Here is a 20,640-nt window from a genome sequence, read left to right on the forward strand (position 1 = left end):
CACAGAGCAATTACTTTTGATATGAAACAAATTCCCAGTTCTCTGTCAATTTTATTGCGAAATTCAAACAATAAATACCCTTTTATTTGGCCCTTGTAAAATGTGATGTGTTAGATTACTGTAGCACCTCAGTTTAACCAATCATCTCTTACTCTATACTACAAGTTAATAGTAAATAAACACCAATGAACAATAGGTATGTTGAAAGATACAGTACAACTTACCGAAATGTATATGGGCGCTGCTAATGGGGTGAAAGTTAGGACTATTCTAAGGGCCCACGCACTCTTAGGGCCTCCAGAGGTGGACTTTATTAATGGAATGGGTGCAGTAGGGGGCCAACCTCACATTCTTTCATAGGGCCCAAAATATATCGATCAATCAGTGTTTTTCAACCGGTAAGAGGTCAATAAAACAGCTGGAGTCGAGAACAATGTCACATAATGTTACATTTACCTCAGGAAAGCCATTTAATGACCATAGCACATTAGTTGACTAGAAAAATTAGCTAGGAGTATTTAGCTAAATATGTGCTCTATATTACATATTTTACTTATATCATTAAACAATTTAAAACGTTTTCTTATAATAAAAAAACACATTATATTAATGAGTTGTTATTTTCAATCTTTACAGCATTAGGTGTGATATATTTTTTTTCTTGAGAAAAATTAACATGCATCTACTGTACCCAACATTAATCCAAATCATTCGATACTGAATCAAGATCAAGAACTGAATTGAAATCGTGAAATATGTGTCAAGCAATAATAAACAGTCATTGTAGCCTACCATGTAAACATTGTGACAAGTTTTCAGTAAACTTTCTCAATTCTGTTTAGTTACCAAATGCTTTGACAATCACAATACACTTACTGTGATGCAAGTTTTTTTTACATCCCCCAATCCCCCAATCCCCCCCCCCCCCCAATAATTTTTTCTCCAATAATTCTCACTCCAAGCTAAACTCAAAAGTTGCCAGCCCTGACAATTATGATAATAATAAGCCTAATTATGGATAATGATGATCCATCTCCAAAAGCACAAACAAGTTATAATTACTGTATACAGTAGGCATATATTCACAGTTAAAAAAAACAAAAAAAAACTAAAACATACAAAATTGTATTGTCCGCAGGTGTTTTTTAAAAATTCAACATGAGCTTTCAATGATAGCATTCTGACTCCGTTTCAGAAATCTGCCCACCTTTACTGTGGTAAAAAGGTCTGACACAAGGTTAATGTACACAATTAGACACAGTTTAATTTAAACAGAAGGCTAATCGCTGAGACAGCATATGTAAAAAGGATTAAATCGGAATCTCACAAGTTAAACAATGAAAAGTTAAGGCAATTGGAACGGGAGCACCAAAACGCATATGACCCAAAAATATACCAAGAAATTAAGGAAATGAGAGCAAAAATAAATTATGTATTAGCAGATGAAATTGAGAAAAAGAACAAATTTTTGAAGCAGAGCTATTACGAAGCAGGCTCAAAGGCTGCTAAAGTGTTGGCAAAACGTATACGCAAACAGCAAGCAATTAATAATATACACGAAATCAGGCATCCCAAAACAGATGAAATAATATCTACTCCGGAGGGAATTGGAAAAATCTTTCAGGGGTATTATCAAGAGCTATACACACAGCCTATATCAGCAGATGGAGATGAAATGAAAGTATTTCTGGATTTACTGGACTTGCCTTCCATTGGAACCATACAAAATGGTGGATTAACAGCTGACATTACAATAGACGAGGTGAAAGATGCGGTAAATAAACTGAAAAATAATAAATCACCGGGAAGTGACGGATACCAAGCAGAGTGGTATAAGATGTTTGGGGAGGACTTATTTCCACTGCTCCTAGCCTCCTTTAATTGGACGCTTCAAAACAATAAAATGCCTCCATCCTGGGCTGAAGCAATAATTACAGTAATACCAAAACAAGGAAAAGAAAAAAATAGTTGTGCCAATTTCAGACCAATTTCAATATTGAATGTGGATTACAAAATATATACGACAATTATTTCTAAAAGACTGAACTCTTTTGTAGGAGAAATAGTAGATGAAGATCAAACAGGATTTATTAGAGGACGCCAGATACACGACAACATTAGGAGAACATTACATGTGATAGATCAAGCAACAAAAGACAAAGAAAGCACATTATTAGTAAGTATAGATGCCGAAAAAGCTTTCGACTGTGTCAACTGGGAATTTTTATACAAAGTATTGGAACGAGTCGGGTTCAACAATAAATCAATACAGTGCATAAAGACACTATATCAAGAGCCTACTGCTAGAATAAAAATTAATGGAAGTTTGACAGACAAAATAAGACTACAAAGATCGACAAGGCAAGGATGCTGCCTATCACCCACCCTATTTGCTCTTTTTATAGAGCCTCTAGCGCAAGCAGTTAGACAGGACCAAGAGATCAGGGGAGTGACTGTGAATGGTATAGAACAAAAAATAGGACTTTTTGCAGATGATGTCATAGTCTACCTCAGACGTCCAAATGAATCACTGCCTCTATTGATTAAACTCTTAGAATCGTATGGACGGCTATCAGGATACAAAGTCAATATCAGTAAGACACAGATGTTAGCAATAAATTATAGCCCAGCAAAAGAGATCAAAGAGACATTTAATTTTAATTGGAAACTTAAAAAAATTGAATATTTAGGGGTCAAGATCACAAAAACATTATCCAAATTATACAAGGCTAATTATAATAAGATAAATCAAGAGATGCAAAAAGACATTGAAAGATGGTCCATAATAATGCTAGATTTTAGTTCTAAAATTGAAATAATCAGAATGAATGTGCTGCCAAGGCTCTTATATCTATTCCAATCTCTACCCATAGAGGTGCCCCAGTCCCAGTTTACTAGCTGGAGTTGAATAATATCAAGGTTTGTTTGGGGAGGCAAGAAGCCTAGGATAAAAATGGAAACTCTCCGGCTGCCAAAGGACGAAGGAGGAATGGGACTTCCACATCTTAAAGATTACTTCCATGCAGCACAATTAAGATATGTTGTAGACTGGTGTAAAACAGACTATATCGCAAAATGGAAAGAAATGGAAATAAAATGTGGGGAAAACCCAATACAGAATATTATAGGCGATGAAGAAATGTACAAGAAATCCAAAATCCAAACAGATCCAATCACAACTTTTACATTGAAAATATGGTACAGTATAATAAAGAGATATAAAATACAGAAAGACATAAATGTCTTGAGGTGGATAGCATATGATAGTAATTTTATACCAAATAAATATGATACAGGGTTCAAACGGTGGGAAAACAAGGGAATTACGGCATGGTGTGTAATAATGAAAGATGGACAGCTGGAGAGTTTCCAAGAAATGAAAGAAAAATATGACCTAGATAAACATGAATTCTATAGATACCTACAGCTTAGAAACTATTTTAGGAAAGAAATCAGAGTGAACCCCTCCAGTGAAATGAACGGTGTGATAAAAATCTTAATCAAAGCATATAAGGAAAGCAAAATTAAAATCATATCTGAACTCCATAAAAATATAATAAGAAACAGACATTCAACAAAATACATAAAAGAAAAATGGGAATCAGAACTTAACATAAATATCTCAGATGAAGATTGGCAAAATATGGTGAAAATGCATTATACGTCCACTAGTTCACGGAACTGGAGGGAGTTCTCCTGGAAAAATCTGGTTCGTTTTTTTATTACCCCCAAAGTTAACAGCAAACAATTAAGCAAAAACATACCCTGTTGGAGAGATTGTGGTGAATTGAATGTGGGTCACGCACATGTTTTGGAAATGCGATAAAATAACACAGTTCTGGATTATGATACATGATTCATTACAGAAAATACTGGGCTATAAGATTCCTATGACTTGTACAGTACTGTATTTGTGTAACCTGTATGAAGGGAATGTACAGCCATCGGACAGATATTTGGTTAAGATCCTGTTAATAGCTGGAAAAAAAGCTATCACAAAAAAATGGGGTAAACAGGACTCTCCTACTCAGGATCAATGGTTCCAGATTATTGAGGTAATCTATGAGATGGAAAAGTTGACGTACAGATTACGCCTACAGGAAGCTCAATTCGGAGAGAAATGGGAAAAATGGACGGTATTTAAAGAAGAGCGACAAAGACAAGAGGAAAGGCCTACAATTGGCTAAGAAGACTAACTGGTATACTGCAAGAAGACCTCCCCCCTTATATTTTGTTGTTTTTTTTTTGGTTTTTTTCGGTTGTTTTTGTTTTCATCTGCCTTGCTCTTTTGCTTAATTCTATAATATGATCTAAACAATTATTTTCTGTTGTTCCTGCAAAAATACAAAACTTTCAATAAAAAGTAAAGTGACAAACAGAAGGCTAATCCCACATATAGGCAGGAATCTGATAACAGAAGAACATGCTGAGAGAAAAGCGTCTCGAAATGAGAGTTTCTGCTTATTCACGGCGATGTTAAAGGTAAAGCTGTGAGGGCGAATATGACTGATCTCATTATCAGCGACTGTTGCCTGTAAACACAGGGAGTCATGTGACGCGCGTGAGTCAGAGTCATGTGATCGAGCCACGCCCTCCTCGCGCCGGAGTGACGGCATTCTCCAGCGCTCGGACTCTTCAGGAGACTTCGAGAATAAAGAAGAAAAGGGAGGCTTCGAGAATAAAGAGTGTGTGGAAAATGTTGTGAATAATGTACGAACTCGAGTCATCACGTGTCAACACGGAAAGTTACATGTAGCTGAAACTGAGGTCATCTATTCAATGATAAAGTTGAAAGATATGGATGTTCATATTTTATTATTAATAATAAAAGTCATCAGTCTTCACACAGCTGACTTGTTTCTTTAAAGTTACTTTACAGAGGGATTTGAATTTGTCTCATATTTGATGAAGTTTACATCCTTGATTATTATTTTCCTGATAATCACTATGAAGCTGCTTTGAAACGATCCATATTGTATAAACATAATAGAAATAAATGTGACTTGACATTTCTAGTATTGTGGATATACAAATCAACAAAATATATATCTTTAACTGGGCCGTTTCCTCCTCCGAGAAGCAGTAATGGATGAGAAAATAATCCATATTACAAAAATAAAACAATGCAAATGTTACAAAATGTGGGTTATTGAGAATGAATGGGGAGAAAGTCACGTGAGAGCAGGCAATGCCTCCATTGCGCTGTGATTGGATATGATTGGTTATGATTGGATACGATATGATTGGTTATGATTGGATATGATTGGATATGACTGGTTCGTGCAATAAATCGCGCGTCTTGTTTTTTGTGCGCATTTGCGAATTTCCAGAATGAACAACATAATGGTGTTAATGGGAAGACTTTTTAAAAAGTAAGTAAACAACTCAGACACTGGAATATCACTGCATTATGACATGTCAAAATCAAACTTGAAATGTCCTAAAACCGTGATGACTGTGGGTTTTCTATCGGTCAATCAGCTTGGTGCTAACCCTAACCCTGACCCTGACCCTGACCCTTACCCTGACCCTGACCCTGACCCTGACCCTTACCCTTACCCTTACCCTTACCCTAACCTAACCCTGACCCTAACCCTGACCCTAAACCTGACCCTTACACAAGCCTAACCCTAATCCTGACCCTAACCTTAACCCACATCTTCGTGTCGGACCAGTGTACTGAGCTTGATAACTGATGATCCGAAAATAAGATGAGTATTAAAAAGAACAGCTGAACATCAGTTCACAAATAAAATATATTTTGTTACTGCCTTTGGTTGTTATTTTTGGAATAGATGTAAAAATGCTTAAAAACTAAATTGATGATATTTATACATGGTTTTAATAAATAGAACATTCATTATATTATTAATGTAAAAATAAAAAATAGAATTGTATTAGAATTTAGAAGAAACCAAGAGACAGAGAAACCTATATAATTTGGTTTCTCTTTTTTGATGTAATGTTTATTTAGTCAGAAAAATGTGTCAACAATAAGTGTAACTGGGACATGAATGCACATGTGTGTGTGTGTGTGTGTGTGTGTGTGTATATATACACATATATAAAACATTTTAAAAACTGTGAGGACTTTGCCTCCTGATGAACTGATGAAGTGTAGTAGTTGACTGTGTGTGGGTTGTAAGGGCCGTCATTCATGATGACACAGCACTTTATTTACTGTAGTGTAGCAGAAACACCAGATTATGCGGGTTAGTAGAGCTCGATGAGTTTATGCTCACACTGACAGTATCACACGTGTGGGAAAACAACCATCACATCAACATAATATATCAATATTTAAATAAATGAATATATACATATATAATAATATACATGTGGGGAAAAAAAAACGTGTTTAACTATATTATTATACAGCTGTAGTGTAGAGAGAGAGAGAGAGAGGTTGTGTGGTATTCCCTGTCTCAAAATGAGAATGTGTGAATGAGATGACATTCACATTATGTTTATTAATATCGCATGTTTATGATGATGCTGTATTGTTTGGCCGTGATGCCCTGGGTAATTCAGAGGGAATTTCCCCTCTCATATTGCCATGTCATTCCTCAGTCCATTCTGTTTTCTAATGCGACTCACATGATCAAAGTCAACATGAACTCTGTCCTCCTGTGAGACGCGCGAGGCCACGCCTCCAAACTTGCGCTCGCGTCTACGATTGGCTGAACGCGCGCAGGAATTTGCATATAACGTCGCAGGAGTATATACTGAACTGAGGGCTGAGGAAGAGACGCATTCTCACGCACTCTCACGCACTCAGCGCTCGCGTTCAAGAAGAGGATTTCTGCTGCGCAACACGTCTGAAGGTTCGCCTAAACACGATATCTGCGCTAAAATGTCGATGACAGTGAAAGCTTACCTGCTCGGGAAGGACGACTGCAACAAGGAGATCCGTCGCTTCGCCGTGGATCAGGACGTGTCAACAAGTTTCGAGTATTTGAAGAGAAAAGTGCTCGATGTTTTTGTCGGTCTCGGGACTGCGCCCTTTCAAATGCAGTATAAAGGTTCGTCAGATTGTTTTAAAAATGTATCGTACGTGTATGTAAACATACTATTATTGTCATCTCTCAATTTCAACAGCTTAACATGATGTTTTAACTTAACTACACGAAGTCTTAATGAGATTACATAAAGTGACAATATATTGTCACTAATATATAGTCACTTTATGTTGACAGTATACTGTCAACATGTAACTGTCACTTTTAGGAAAATTAATCTCTTCAAAATAAAATTAATTATATTATATTAAGTTTTGTTTTTTATATGGTACTATATTGTAAGATATTTTTTTTGTTGCGTATTGACACCCTAATACAAAGTTTTGTGAGCATTATAATACTATTAAATGACATGTCATGTGAAAGGACACTGACAGAATCTACACGAAATGTAAACATGATCAGCATAATGGTGACTTGTGTGTGTTGTGTGTAGATGAGGACGGTGACCTGATCGCTTTCTCCTCTGACGACGAGCTGATGATGGGTTTGGCTCTGGTGAAGGACGACACCTTCCGGCTCTTCATCAAGCGTAAGTCACACATTCACATACAAGATACTTCTCATTATTAGAACATATTATATATCTATTATTCACATAGATTTTAGTGCAGTTTGGTCCACATTTAAAGATTGCTCTACTTCAAAGCCTCGCCTCACCTTATAAGTGTCAGTGATGTGAATCTCTCATATTACGACTCATAAATACAGTGAAATGCAGTTTAAACACACCATGGCTTCACTACAATTTTCAATACGCAGTTACACTCTTCTATTATGAACATTGAAAATATTAAAAACAATGACTAGGTAGTGTAACTGTATAAAAAAGTCATAAAACCAAAGCCAGATCAGAATGCACAGAGCCATTGTGTGGTCATGTGACTAGAAAACCATAAACAGGAAGTGTCACTGAGGCCCATTAAACCTTTACGACTGTGGCTGCGTCCAAAACCACACACTCTCTGAGGAGGAACTGGTTCTGAATAAGAGCTAACTTCATCAGGCTGGCCACGACTAAAGATGTGTCTAGTCGTACATTAGTAAAGATGAAGTTGATGACACTGACTCGTCATCTCCACTGTATAGTGAACGCACGTATAGACAGAAATGCACATTAAGTAAACGCGATGCTAATCTAGCTTCCACACTCTGGATATGCGTCTAATAATAATGCACATTATCTAGGTTAATGTTAAAGTTAGCGGCCATGCAAAGTGACTAACGTTAAGCTACTTCATATCATAAGCCATGTTTGATGTCGCTGAATGAAAGGGCAAACGCTTGGATCATCACATGGAGCAGCGGTGTTAATGATCTGTCCGTTTATTCTGCACTAACCGACTCATTTAAGCCTGTTCGACTGAGCCTCTTCTCGTCGACTGCTCAGGCGAGCCCTACCACAGTAGACACTATATAGTATGCATGTAATCCGGACACACTGCATTCATGTTGTCACTGAGCCTACCGGTGTCAGCTTCTGTTGAAGTGATTCACAAAAGCTGTGTTATGAATGCTTTGAATTCTCCTTTCACCCGTGTGTCAAAGTCAGTAGATGTAATTGAAGAAGTAGGTGATTTATGAAAAGGCTTGGCTAGTTCAGGTCAAATGTTGTAACTATAAGAAATTTGTTTAAACAAATGTGTGCACAGGACTATTCAAGGAAAATACTTTCTTTTTACCTGATGGTTACACTACCTGGCTGTTTTTTTATTTTATTTAAAGTCCCCCTGTAGTCAATACTTTTATCCCTTAAAACTCATCTTTGATCACCAAAATTAAACATTTAAGTGTTTTTCATCATGCCTTTAAATATCTTGACTGTAACTCGACACCCTTGCCTCGTTCAGTTTACGCGGTTCTATGAATATGCAAATGAGCCCCGCCTCCACTCACTCACTCACTCAGAGATCCACTGGTTGACGATCACACGTTGATCTGATTGGTTACAAGGTAGTTTGTGACGTCAGAAACACCAGCGATTTCAAAGCGTGTTTTTGAGACTGTCTTTGGTTCACTGCAGTTTTAAGGAGGAAATACTCAGCAATGGAGTCGACTTATGAATTTACACATGGTTTGTCTTAAAGCATATTAAAAACACCACATAGACACATAAACAACATTAAAAGCTGGATTTTCACCTTTAAATAGACTTGTTTAAATAGTGTTCTTGAGTTCATTCTCTGCATTTGAGGTCTAGAATGCTATAATGTCTGTTCCCTGCTTCCTCTCCTGCTACTTGCCACTTACATAATACATGACCCCGGATCACGTCACCAGTCTCGAGTCGCACGGGTTTATCTGTGGCAATAGCCAACAATACATTGTATGGGTCAAAATTATTAAAAATCATTAGGATATTAAGTAAATTTAATATAATGTTCCATGAAGATATTTAGTAAATTTCCTACCGTAAATATATAAAACATGTATTGTTGTGAGTGAATGCAGCACAATCGCCAACATAAATGAACAACTTTAAAGGAGATTTTCTCAATGTTTTTATTTTTTATTTCAGCCAAATATGGTCCTATCCTAACAAACCATGCATCGATGGAAAGCTTATTTATTAATTTAATCTCTTTTGGTGGGAAAAGTGTATGATGATGACATTAAATGCAAAGAATGCGAATAGAAATTCATGGTTACACTTTATTTTTAGGTGTCATTGTTACAGTGTAATTATATATTTAAGTACTGAGTAATATTAATTAATTGCGTAAAAAAAGGGTAGGATTAGGTTGAGGGTTAGTTGCATGTAATTATGCATAATTTACTGTTATTACTATGGTAAGTTCATGTAACAAGGACACTGTAAAATAAATTGTTATCAAACTCATGCCTCTAAGAGGAGTTTGACCAGACTAACACAGACATCTCCGATTAATAACAACTCATATTTCTCCCCTCTTCAGAGAGAAAGGAGCACAGACGTGACTCCTCTCCTCACGGGTTCCCTGGGTTCTCGTTCCCCGGGCCTCACGGACACCCTCACATGGGCCCTCCTCACATGGGTCCTCCTCACATGGGCCCCCCAGGACCCCCGCCCCCCCAACACCCCCCGCTGGTGCACCCCGGGGTGACCTGTGACGGCTGCGAGGGGCCGGTGCCGGGGACCCGCTTCAAGTGCACGGTGTGCCCGGACTACGACCTGTGCTCCTCCTGCCAGGGCCAGGGCCTCCACAAGGAGCACGCGATGCTGCCCATCCTGCACCCCATGAGCAACATGTTCGAGGTGAAGCGCCCTCACTGCTGTGTGCTCTACTGTAGCGCCGCAAACACTCATCCACACACTCCATAATCAACATCAGCGACAGCGAATGCCATTATCGATTAGTCGCGTATACAGAAAACTTTCCACCAGTCGAATTACGAGCTCTATAGAGGAACCGCGAGCAACAAGCGAAAGCCGAAACTGCACAGCGCCGCTTTAACGTGGCCTCCTGTCAGGTGCTTAGACAGATGTGTGTGTGTGTGTGATATGTTCCCTCAGCACAGTCGGTTATATCCTTACCTGTGAGTGTTACTAATCCACACCAGTATTTCCATTCCTCGTGAATGCTCGTCCTAACAGTCTGTGTTACTCTTCAGACTTCACTGAGAGCGCCGGCGCGTTACAGAGGAAGACCGTTAATATTCATACTCGCATTACAGAAGAACACGTTAATATTCATACTCGCATTACAGAGGAAGACCGTTAATATTCATACTCGCATTACAGAAGAACACGTTAATATTCATACTCGCATTACAGAAGAACACGTTAATATTCATACTCGCATTACAGAGGAAGACCGTTAATATTCATACTCGCATTACAGAGGAACACGTTAATATTCATACTCGCATTACAGAAGAACACGTTAATATTCATACTCGCATTACAGAGGAACACGTTAATATTCATACTCGCATTACAGAGGAAGACCGTTAATATTCATACTCGCATTACAGAAGAACACGTTAATATTCATACTCGCATTACAGAAGAACACGTTAATATTCATACTCGCATTACAGAGGAAGACCGTTAATATTCATACTCGCATTACAGAGGAACACGTTAATATTCATACTCGCATTACAGAAGAACACGTTAATATTCATACTCGCATTACAGAGGAACACGTTAATATTCATACTCGCATTACAGAGGAAGACCGTTAATATTCATACTCGCATTACAGAGGAACACGTTAATATTCATACTCGCATTACAGAAGAACACGTTAATATTCATACTCGCATTACAGAGGAACACGTTAATATTCATACTCGCATTACAGAAGAACACGTTAATATTCATACTCGCATTACAGAGGAACACGTTAATATTCATACTCGCATTACAGAAGAACACGTTAATATTCATACTCGCATTACAGAGGAACACGTTAATATTCATACTCGCATTACAGAGGAACACGTTAATATTCATACTCGCATTACAGAGGAAGACCGTTAATATTCATACTCGCATTACAGAGGAACACGTTAATATTCATACTCGCATTACAGAAGAACACGTTAATATTCATACTCGCATTACAGAGGAAGACCGTTAATATTCATACTCGCATTACAGAGGAACACGTTAATATTCATACTCGCATTACAGAGGAACACGTTAATATTCATACTCGCATTACAGAAGAACACGTTAATATTCATACTCGCATTACAGAGGAAGACCGTTAATATTCATACTCGCATTACAGAAGAACACGTTAATATTCATACTCGCCATTACAGAAGAACACGTTAATATTCATACTCGCATTACAGAGGAACACGTTAATATTCATACTCGCATTACAGAGGAACACGTTAATATTCATACTCGCATTACAGAAGAACACGTTAATATTCATACTCGCATTACAGAGGAACACGTTAATATTCATACTCGCATTACAGAAGAACACGTTAATATTCATACTCGCATTACAGAGGAACACGTTAATATTCATACTCGCATTACAGAAGAACACGTTAATATTCATACTCGCCATTACAGAAGAACACGTTAATATTCATACTCGCATTACAGAGGAACACGTTAATATTCATACTCGCATTACAGAGGAACACGTTAATATTCATACTCGCATTACAGAAGAACACGTTAATATTCATACTCGCATTACAGAGGAACACGTTAATATTCATACTCGCATTACAGAAGAACACGTTAATATTCATACTCGCATTACAGAGGAAGACCGTTAATATTCATACTCGCATTACAGAAGAACACGTTAATATTCATACTCGCATTACAGAGAAAGACCGTTAATATTCATACTCGCATTACAGAGGAAGACCGTTAATATTCATACTCGCATTACAGAGGAACACGTTAATATTCATACTCGCATTACAGAAGAACACGTTAATATTCATACTCGCATTACAGAGGAAGACCGTTAATATTCATACTCGCATTACAGAGGAAGACCGTTAATATTCATACTCGCATTACAGAGGAACACGTTAATATTCATACTCGCATTACAGAAGAACACGTTAATATTCATACTCGCATTACAGAGGAAGACCGTTAATATTCATACTCGCATTACAGAGGAACACGTTAATATTCATACTCGCATTACAGAAGAACACGTTAATATTCATACTCGCATTACAGAGGAACACGTTAATATTCATACTCGCATTACAGAGGAAGACCGTTAATATTCATACTCGCATTACAGAAGAACACGTTAATATTCATACTCGCATTACAGAGAAAGACCGTTAATATTCATACTCGCATTACAGAGGAACACGTTAATATTCATACTCGCATTACAGAGGAAGACCGTTAATATTCATACTCGCATTACAGAAGAACACGTTAATATTCATACTCGCATTACAGAAGAACACGTTAATATTCATACTCGCATTACAGAGGAAGACCGTTAATATTCATACTCGCATTACAGAAGAACACGTTAATATTCATACTCGCCATTACAGAAGAACACGTTAATATTCATACTCGCATTACAGAGGAACACGTTAATATTCATACTCGCATTACAGAGGAACACGTTAATATTCATACTCGCATTACAGAAGAACACGTTAATATTCATACTCGCATTACAGAGGAACACGTTAATATTCATACTCGCATTACAGAAGAACACGTTAATATTCATACTCGCATTACAGAGGAACACGTTAATATTCATACTCGCATTACAGAAGAACACGTTAATATTCATACTCGCCATTACAGAAGAACACGTTAATATTCATACTCGCATTACAGAGGAACACGTTAATATTCATACTCGCATTACAGAGGAACACGTTAATATTCATACTCGCATTACAGAAGAACACGTTAATATTCATACTCGCATTACAGAGGAACACGTTAATATTCATACTCGCATTACAGAAGAACACGTTAATATTCATACTCGCATTACAGAGGAAGACCGTTAATATTCATACTCGCATTACAGAAGAACACGTTAATATTCATACTCGCATTACAGAGAAAGACCGTTAATATTCATACTCGCATTACAGAGGAAGACCGTTAATATTCATACTCGCATTACAGAGGAACACGTTAATATTCATACTCGCATTACAGAAGAACACGTTAATATTCATACTCGCATTACAGAGGAAGACCGTTAATATTCATACTCGCATTACAGAGGAAGACCGTTAATATTCATACTCGCATTACAGAGGAACACGTTAATATTCATACTCGCATTACAGAAGAACACGTTAATATTCATACTCGCATTACAGAGGAAGACCGTTAATATTCATACTCGCATTACAGAGGAACACGTTAATATTCATACTCGCATTACAGAAGAACACGTTAATATTCATACTCGCATTACAGAGGAACACGTTAATATTCATACTCGCATTACAGAGGAAGACCGTTAATATTCATACTCGCATTACAGAAGAACACGTTAATATTCATACTCGCATTACAGAGAAAGACCGTTAATATTCATACTCGCATTACAGAGGAACACGTTAATATTCATACTCGCATTACAGAGGAAGACCGTTAATATTCATACTCGCATTACAGAAGAACACGTTAATATTCATACTCGCATTACAGAAGAACACGTTAATATTCATACTCGCATTACAGAGGAAGACCGTTAATATTCATACTCGCATTACAGAGGAAGACCGTTAATATTCATACTCGCATTACAGAGGAACACGTTAATATTCATACTCGCATTACAGAAGAACACGTTAATATTCATACTCGCATTACAGAGGAAGACCGTTAATATTCATACTCGCATTACAGAGGAAGACCGTTAATATTCATACTCGCATTACAGAAGAACACGTTAATATTCATACTCGCATTACAGAAGAACACGTTAATATTCATACTCGCATTACAGAGGAACACGTTAATATTCATACTCGCATTACAGAAGAACACGTTAATATTCATACTCGCATTACAGAGGAACACGTTAATATTCATACTCGCATTACAGAGGAACACGTTAATATTCATACTCGCATTACAGAGGAAGACCGTTAATATTCATACTCGCATTACAGAGGAACACGTTAATATTCATACTCGCATTACAGAAGAACACGTTAATATTCATACTCGCATTACAGAGGAAGACCGTTAATATTCATACTCGCATTACAGAGGAAGACCGTTAATATTCATACTCGCATTACAGAGGAACACGTTAATATTCATACTCGCATTACAGAAGAACACGTTAATATTCATACTCGCATTACAGAAGAACACGTTAATATTCATACTCGCATTACAGAGGAAGACCGTTAATATTCATACTCGCATTACAGAAGAACACGTTAATATTCATACTCGCATTACAGAAGAACACGTTAATATTCATACTCGCATTACAGAGGAAGACCGTTAATATTCATACTCGCATTACAGAAGAACACGTTAATATTCATACTCGCATTACAGAAGAACACGTTAATATTCATACTCGCATTACAGAAGAACACGTTAATATTCATACTCGCATTACAGAAGAACACGTTAATATTCATACTCGCATTACAGAGGAAGACCGTTAATATTCATACTCGCATTACAGAGGAAGACCGTTAATATTCATACTCGCATTACAGAAGAACACGTTAATATTCATACTCGCATTACAGAGGAAGACCGTTAATATTCATACTCACATTACAGAAGAACACGTTAATATTCATACTCGCATTACAGAAGAACACGTTAATATTCATACTCGCATTACAGAAGAAGACCGTTAATATTCATACTCGCATTACAGAGGAAGACCGTTAATATTCATACTCGCATTACAGAGGAACACGTTAATATTCATACTCGCATTACAGAGGAAGACCGTTAATATTCATACTCGCATTACAGAAGAACACGTTAATATTCATACTCGCATTACAGAGGAAGACCGTTAATATTCATACTCGCATTACAGAGGAACACGTTAATATTCATACTCGCATTACAGAAGAACACGTTAATATTCATACTCGCATTACAGAGGAAGACCGTTAATATTCATACTCGCCATTACAGAAGAACACGTTAATATTCATACTCGCATTACAGAAGAACACGTTAATATTCATACTCGCATTACAGAGGAAGACCGTTAATATTCATACTCGCATTACAGAGGAACACGTTAATATTCATACTCGCATTACAGAAGAACACGTTAATATTCATACTCGCATTACAGAGGAAGACCGTTAATATTCATACTCGCATTACAGAGGAAGACCGTTAATATTCATACTCGCATTACAGAAGAACACGTTAATATTCATACTCGCATTACAGAAGAACACGTTAATATTCATACTCGCATTACAGAGGAACACGTTAATATTCATACTCGCATTACAGAGGAACACGTTAATATTCAGCGCAAAAATATTCATTTAGCTGAAATATCTGTTGTTGGACGTTAAATTTAGATTTAAAAATCAACATTGAAGTATTGGCAATTCAAGTATTTATGATAGTGGTATCTGTGTGTAAATAAATGTATATGTAAGACATTTCTAACATTTACAGGCTAAAGAAATGACAGTAACAGGAGTGAATGTGTGTGTGTTCCTGCAGAACAATCCTCTTATCTGCGAACACTGAGTTTGTGTTTTTATTTATTATCTTCTTCATTTTTAATGTAGGGATTTAAACTGTCCTTTTGTTTTATAGCTCTTTTGCACATAGATCTAGATATATTCACTGTTCTCAGAGCGTTCAGTTTGCACATTAGTGTGAAGGACAGCTTTGGCCAGGACGTGGAAAAGTGTGTTTTGTCAAAGAAAAAAGAAAAGAAAAATTGGGGCTTTTTAATCGGCCAACAAATGATCAAAATAATGTTTAGTTGCGGCTCTATTTTAATGCATACATGTTGTTTTTCAAGTAATAATGTGACGATTGATTAAACGAGAGCTTCTGTGTGCAGTGGTTTCCTCGTGGGAAGTTGTGGCGTAAGATGAGACACTGCATGTGGGCGAATAGCCAGGCTCAGGCTCATGCTAATGCTAATGCTAATGCTCAAGCTCAGGCCCAGAACCAGGCTCAGCAGAACCCCTCCGGAGACCAGCCGAAGCAGGACGCTCCTGGAAACACTGACGGTGAGATGAGATCAAAATACAGTACAATAATCACTGTCCATAACTGTGTTCACTCTTCAACTTCAGATCAACAACTGTTCAACACTGATAATAATCATAAATGTCTCTTGAGCATCAAATCATCATATTAGAGTGATTTCTGAAGGATCATGTGACACTGAAGTGTAATGATGCTGAAAATTCAGCTTTGATCACAGGAATATTGTACAATATATTCAAATAGAAAACAGTTATTTTAATTTGTCATAATATTTAATAATATTATTAATTTTTGTATTTTTAATCAAATAAATGCAGCCTTGGTGAGCAGAAGAGACTTTTTTAAAACATTAACATCTTACCGACCCCAAACTTTTGAACTGCAGCGTATATATGAATTATGAGCTGCTGAATATTGTGTGTTCCTCCACAGGCTCCGCCTCTTCCCAGGCCAACATGGAGTACCTGAAGAACATCGGAGAGGAAGTGGCGGCCTTGCTGAGTCCTCTCGGTCAGTCCCTGCATGGGTTTTATTAGTTTAACACTGCATCCGGAGGGGCATGCTGGGTAATAATGCCTGTTTTCTGCAGGGATAGACGTGGACATCGACGTGGAGCACGAGGGCAAGCGGGCCACAGTGACATCAGCGACTCCAGCCTCCAGCGGGCCGTCCAGCGCACGCAGCGACAGCGGGTGTGTGGGCCTTCTGTCCCGGGGCTCGGGGCCCGGCAGCCAGAACACTGAAGAGAGCCTCAGCGAGGGGGCCAAGGTGACACACACACACAAACACGCACGCACACACACACACACACACACACACACACCAGGTGACCCTGCTAACACTGCGCTGCTGTGCTCCTGAAGGGCCAGAGAGAGCCGGGCAGTGACGAGGAGTGGACTCACCTGAGCTCTAAAGAGGTGGACCCGTCCACAGGAGAGCTGCAGTCGCTCAGGGTGGAGGAGGACGGGCCGGGTCACACAGCGCCGCTGAACACCAGCTCCAGCTCCAGCAACACACAGGGACCCACGGGTCTGCGCGAGGCGGCGCTGTACCCACACCTCCCTCAGGGTAAGTGCATCTGTGCAGCACTGAACACTTTAACCCAGCGGACATGACTCTGTGGAGCTTATGAGTGTAATGGCCAATCACAGTCGTCTCATCATAAACAAATTATAGATACAATAATTCATATCTCAATGCAGAAAGCTTCAGTATTTATAACCAGGAATATGCAGAGTTTGCGTTAGATGGAAGTGATGGGGAAGCGTTCGTCTCCTGCTTACTCCGTGTCATTTACTTCCAGTTTGAATAACCGTTTGGTTTTACTACTAAAATAGCCAATGTAAACTCCCGATGTGAAACTGCGCCGACGTCCAGCGGATTATCCCAGTCCAGCCTCGGTTATAACCGTCACACAGAGCCGAACGCCACTTCACACACACATCTGATCTGCGTACGAACATCAGAGACGTTTGGAGACACTGATGGAGATCTGAGGAACTGATGAAGGAAAACCACTTTAATATTCATCATGAGTCATAATCATAAATACTGTTCACAATAACAGTTTAAATACATAAAATGATGATTTAAACACTGATATTTTATTTCTGATATACACATTTAGATTAAATATGCCGTTCTCATTAATGGAGTTAAGCTCTTAAATTGCATCAAATCATTACCGAGAATTTTTTATATTCTAATAAATATAAATATTAGTAGTGGATGCGCTGCTTTTGAACACTTCTCCTGTCATGATGTGTTTTAATGTTTGATTAGCGCATTATAGTAAAAATATCAAGCAATTAAAAATATTATTCGGCCAGTGGAAAAGAATGAGAAAAACTTTCTCTGAAATGTATTTTATACTATTTGATTTATTGAAACACAAGGCGAGGATCGGCTACTAAACTATTTTGATCACTGTAATGTGACGCACATCCGCATCTCATATCCTCCTGATGTCTTGCACCGTTAAACACGGCATCACGTGGATGAATATGAATATGCTAATGATATGCAGATGAGGATCTGCATAGTTAACGAGGCGTTGTAAGCTCATATATGGTTATTTCGGGGAGGAGACGCGTGTTCAGTCTTCCTCTGACTGGGGTTATAAAGGTTCTGGAGGACACACGGGTTTATAAGCCTGAAGAGTTTTTGGCACACGTACAATATATATATATATTTAAAGTTCAGCAGTTTTATGATGGAGACCCGGTCTCGGTTGCTCAGTGCCCTGACGAGTGTGTGTCCCTCAGATGCGGACCCCAGGCTGGTGGAGTCCCTCTCCCAGATGCTGTCCATGGGCTTCTCTGACGAGGGCGGGTGGCTGACCCGACTCCTGCACGCCAAGGGCTTCGACATCGGCTCGGCTCTGGACACCATCCAGTACAGCAAGACCGCTCGCAAGTAGAGGAGCCGAGACCTGCGGACACACACCTCTGCACTGCTATACTCACTTAATACTTTTATATACGCAACATTTTGCCGTAAATGTTAAGGTTACACTTTACAATAAGGTTTCAGTTGTCGACATTAGTTTATGTACTAACAAACATAAACTAACCACGAGAAATACATTTATTAAAGTGCTTATTAATCTCTGTTAATGTTAGTTAATAAAAATAGTCATTGTTTTTTCAGGTTAGTTCACAGTGCATTAATGTTAACAAATACAACATTTGATTTTAATATTAGTATTAAAAAATACTAGTAAAGTAATAATAAGTGCTGAAATGATAAATGCTAATGAAGTATTGTTCATTTTTAGTTCATATTAACTAAAGAAGTGAAATAATGTTAACTAATGAAACCTTATTGTAAAGTGTGACCAGGATAACGATTACTCAGGTGACTAGCACATACTTACGTTCATTATTGGCCTTTTATGCAAAATATATATATATATTTTCAACATTTCTGTCATTAGAACACTTCATGCTATTAATGATCATTATCATCATCATATATGCATATTACTTACAGGTTGTTGTTAAGTAAAGCTCTATATTTGTGTAATCGCAGTTATGGATGTCATGATCAGTGAGCTGAGTTTAGTTAAGCCTGGGTTGTGTTTAATCCTCAGTTTGAGTAAACGGATGTAATCGGGTGAATGTCACTGCTGGTCTTCTACACTCTGTCCTTTCTCTTCGCAATAAAAACCTTCTCCAAAATATTTGTTGTATTTGGATATTTTTATTTTTTTAAGTGTAATACTGTGGGGAAACAATGTAAAGGCTCCCTGAGATCTAAATCTAGTTTTTTTAATATGAATATGTTAGGCTTAAGGTTATGAATAAGCTGCTGTGATCCAAAACTTCCAAATTTATGAGATGTAAGTATTCTTAACTCAGTCTCTCACTTCCGCTAAAATGGATCAGGGATTTTTATGACATCACCGCACACTTCAGCTTCTCATCACATCTTCTGTCCAATCAAATGCTCTCTAGAATCTGAAGCTCCGCCCCCTCTGCTATAAACACCACCTGGCTGAAGCGACCGTTGACTCGTCACAGAGCAATATGTGTTGAGTGTGTGTTCGGTTGCTCAAACGCTGGAGTTTTATTCTGTTTTCCAACTGTGCGTTAGTTAAGAATGAAATGAATGAATCCTCTACTGTTGAATCCAGCGCATCATCAGCACTCGGGTTCGCTTCCATAGTGCTGTCAGTCTGTGAGGTAAACTAAATGTTATTGGCTATTTGAAAAGGGGGAGGAGCCATTCAATATGCCCCGCGTTAGCCCCTGTTTCAGAGGAAATTACATCAACGCATCAAACAAAGCTGTGCGTATCAAGACACCTCAGTGGGACTTTAAAGTGAGATATTATGCCCCTTTCACAAGATGTAATATAAATCTATGGCGTCTCCAGAATGTGTCTGTAAAATTTCACCTCAAAATACCCCAGATCATTTATTATAGCTTGTCAAATTTGCACCTTTTTGGGTATGAGCAAAAACATGCCGTTTTTGTGTGT

General features: G+C 38.0%; 1 protein-coding gene across 1 annotated transcript; it reads left to right on the forward strand.

Annotated features, from left to right (window-relative positions):
* The first annotated feature begins 6,738 nt into the window (after positions 1 to 6,738).
* sqstm1 (sequestosome 1) lies at positions 6,739 to 19,838 on the forward strand. The gene is made up of 8 exons (XM_084132432.1): positions 6,739 to 7,022; positions 7,456 to 7,551; positions 9,935 to 10,254; positions 16,508 to 16,679; positions 17,092 to 17,169; positions 17,249 to 17,427; positions 17,523 to 17,727; positions 18,924 to 19,838. The coding sequence occupies exons 1-8, from the start codon at positions 6,854 to 6,856 to the stop codon at positions 19,076 to 19,078; spliced, it is 1,374 nt and encodes a 457-aa protein (XP_083988558.1). The 5' UTR covers positions 6,739 to 6,853; the 3' UTR covers positions 19,079 to 19,838.
* Positions 19,839 to 20,640: the final 802 nt, after the last annotated feature.

This window comes from Abramis brama, assembly GCF_963993115.1.
Source record: "Abramis brama genome assembly, chromosome: 13".
Classification (NCBI taxonomy): domain Eukaryota; kingdom Metazoa; phylum Chordata; class Actinopteri; order Cypriniformes; family Leuciscidae; genus Abramis; species Abramis brama.